General features: G+C 50.8%; 1 protein-coding gene across 1 annotated transcript; it reads left to right on the top strand.

Moving 5' to 3' along the window:
* The first annotated feature begins 355 nt into the window (after positions 1–355).
* Positions 356–1,327, top strand: MC3R (melanocortin 3 receptor). The gene has a single exon (XM_005887965.2). It carries the CDS (start codon positions 356–358, stop codon positions 1,325–1,327), a length of 972 nt encoding a protein of 323 aa, XP_005888027.1.
* The last annotated feature ends 830 nt before the right edge of the window (positions 1,328–2,157 follow it).

Raw genomic sequence — 2,157 nt, 5'->3', positions numbered from 1 at the left:
TGAGAGGGGGAAAGAGAGACAGTAGGAAGCTAAGAAGGGAGAGAGAGAGATAAGTTTCTCTAAAACTGATCGTCCTGGAGAAGCACAGGGAAGTTTTTTGTAAGAATCCAAGCTGACTTTTTCCTCTGTCTCTCATTCTCTCTCCCGACCTGTCTCTTTCTCTCCCTGTCTCCATCCTTTTATTCTGGGGAAGAACAAAATCTAACACTGGACAAGCTTGTACTCTGGACAAGCATCTGAAACCAGGATCCCAGGGGAGATTTTTTTTCTTTCCTAAAGCAGCAGCAACAGCAGCAGCCACAGCCTCGGGACCCTGCTGGAGCCCCCGCTCCAATCAGCCAGCTGCCTGTGAGCGATGAATGCTTCGTGCTGTCTGCACTCGGCTCAACCAAAGCTGCCTAACAGCTCAGAGCACGTCGCTGCCCCTTCCTTCAGCAACCAGAGCAGCAGCCGCTTCTGTGAACAGGTCTTCATCAAGCCCGAGGTCTTCCTGGCCCTGGGCATCATCAGCCTGCTGGAAAACATCCTGGTCATCCTGGCGGTGGTCAGGAATGGCAACCTGCACTCCCCCATGTACTTCTTCCTCTGCAGCCTGGCTGTGGCCGACATGCTGGTGAGCGTGTCCAATGCCCTGGAGACCATCATGATCGCCGTGGTCAACAGCGACTACCTGACCTTGGAGGACCAGTTCATCCAGCACATGGACAATGTCTTTGACTCCATGATCTGCATCTCCCTGGTGGCCTCCATCTGCAACCTTCTGGCCATTGCGGTTGACAGGTACGTCACCATCTTCTATGCACTCCGCTACCACAGCATCATGACCGTGAGGAAGGCACTGGCCCTGATCGTGGCCATCTGGCTGGGCTGCGGCATCTGCGGTGTGGTGTTCATCGTCTACTCCGAGAGCAAGATGGTCATCGTGTGCCTGGTCACCATGTTCCTTGCCATGCTGCTGCTCATGGGCACCCTCTACGTGCACATGTTCCTCTTCGCCCGGCTGCACGTCAAGCGCATCGCCGCGCTGCCACCCGCTGATGGAGCGGCCCCGCAGCAGCACTCCTGCATGAAGGGGGCAGTCACCATCACCATCCTGCTGGGGGTCTTCGTCTTCTGCTGGGCCCCCTTCTTCCTCCATCTTGTCCTCATAATAACCTGCCCCACCAACCCCTACTGCGTCTGCTACACTGCCCACTTCAATACCTACCTGGTCCTCATCATGTGTAACTCTGTCATCGACCCGCTCATCTATGCCTTCCGGAGCCTGGAGCTGCGCAACACCTTCAAGGAGATCCTCTGCAGTTGCAACGGCATGAACTTGGGATAAGACGTGGGGCCTTTGCAAGGGTTCTCAGTCTGGTCACTTTCCACCCTCCAGCTGGCCCAGGTGTTTAGCAACAAGGCAGATAACTACTTATAAGACATAAAAAAGAGTTTTACCAGTCATGATCCTAGGTATCTTCTTGTTTTTAAGCTTGCAGAGAGCCTTTGGTTGAAAGAGGAAAACGGTATATAACAGGCTCTCTGAAAGGATGCCTACGTGGGTAAGTCACAAGCTCTGATTTCTCAAATAGTCCCTGGGGGGAATCCATGAAGGCTACTCTGAGCGCTGTCTGCATTCATTTCCATGCACCCAGGGTCTTGGATCCCTGCCTGCGCCCTGCTTCCCACCCACTCCTTCATGCTTCAGGTCAGACAGACCCAAGGATTTGCAGTAACAGTAAGGGTAGCTGGAATCTCCCCCAAGCAAACCTGTTACAGCTACCAACCCCCAGCTCGAATGGCTTTACTCTCATTTCATAAGAAACTAGATTTCTAGTCTGTTACTCTATTTACGGTAAAATAACCCTAAAAACAATGACCTCTTTGTGGAAGAAGTAATGCTATGCTGTGCCCCTCTTCTTGACTCCATCACCACCCCCCAGCCCCCGAAAGAAATAGGATGGGGATGGAATCCACTTCTATTTTTGTTATTATTATTGTGTTATTCTATTTTGTGCTATTATGATTGTTTCTGTTGTTGTTGGGTTTGTTTGCATTCAACACAGGGCATCTTTGAAAACTCTAATGAAAGAGAGATCAAGTGTTTTGGAAAATCAGAACATACCCATGTACAAAGTATTTTGATATCTTGCTATTTTAAGGTATGTATTTCCC

The sequence above is a fragment of the Bos mutus genome, chromosome 13, assembly GCF_027580195.1.
Source record: "Bos mutus isolate GX-2022 chromosome 13, NWIPB_WYAK_1.1, whole genome shotgun sequence".
Lineage (NCBI taxonomy): Eukaryota > Metazoa > Chordata > Mammalia > Artiodactyla > Bovidae > Bos > Bos mutus.
Note: the sequence above shows the minus strand (reverse complement) of the source record. Positions and strands in the feature narration are given on the sequence as shown.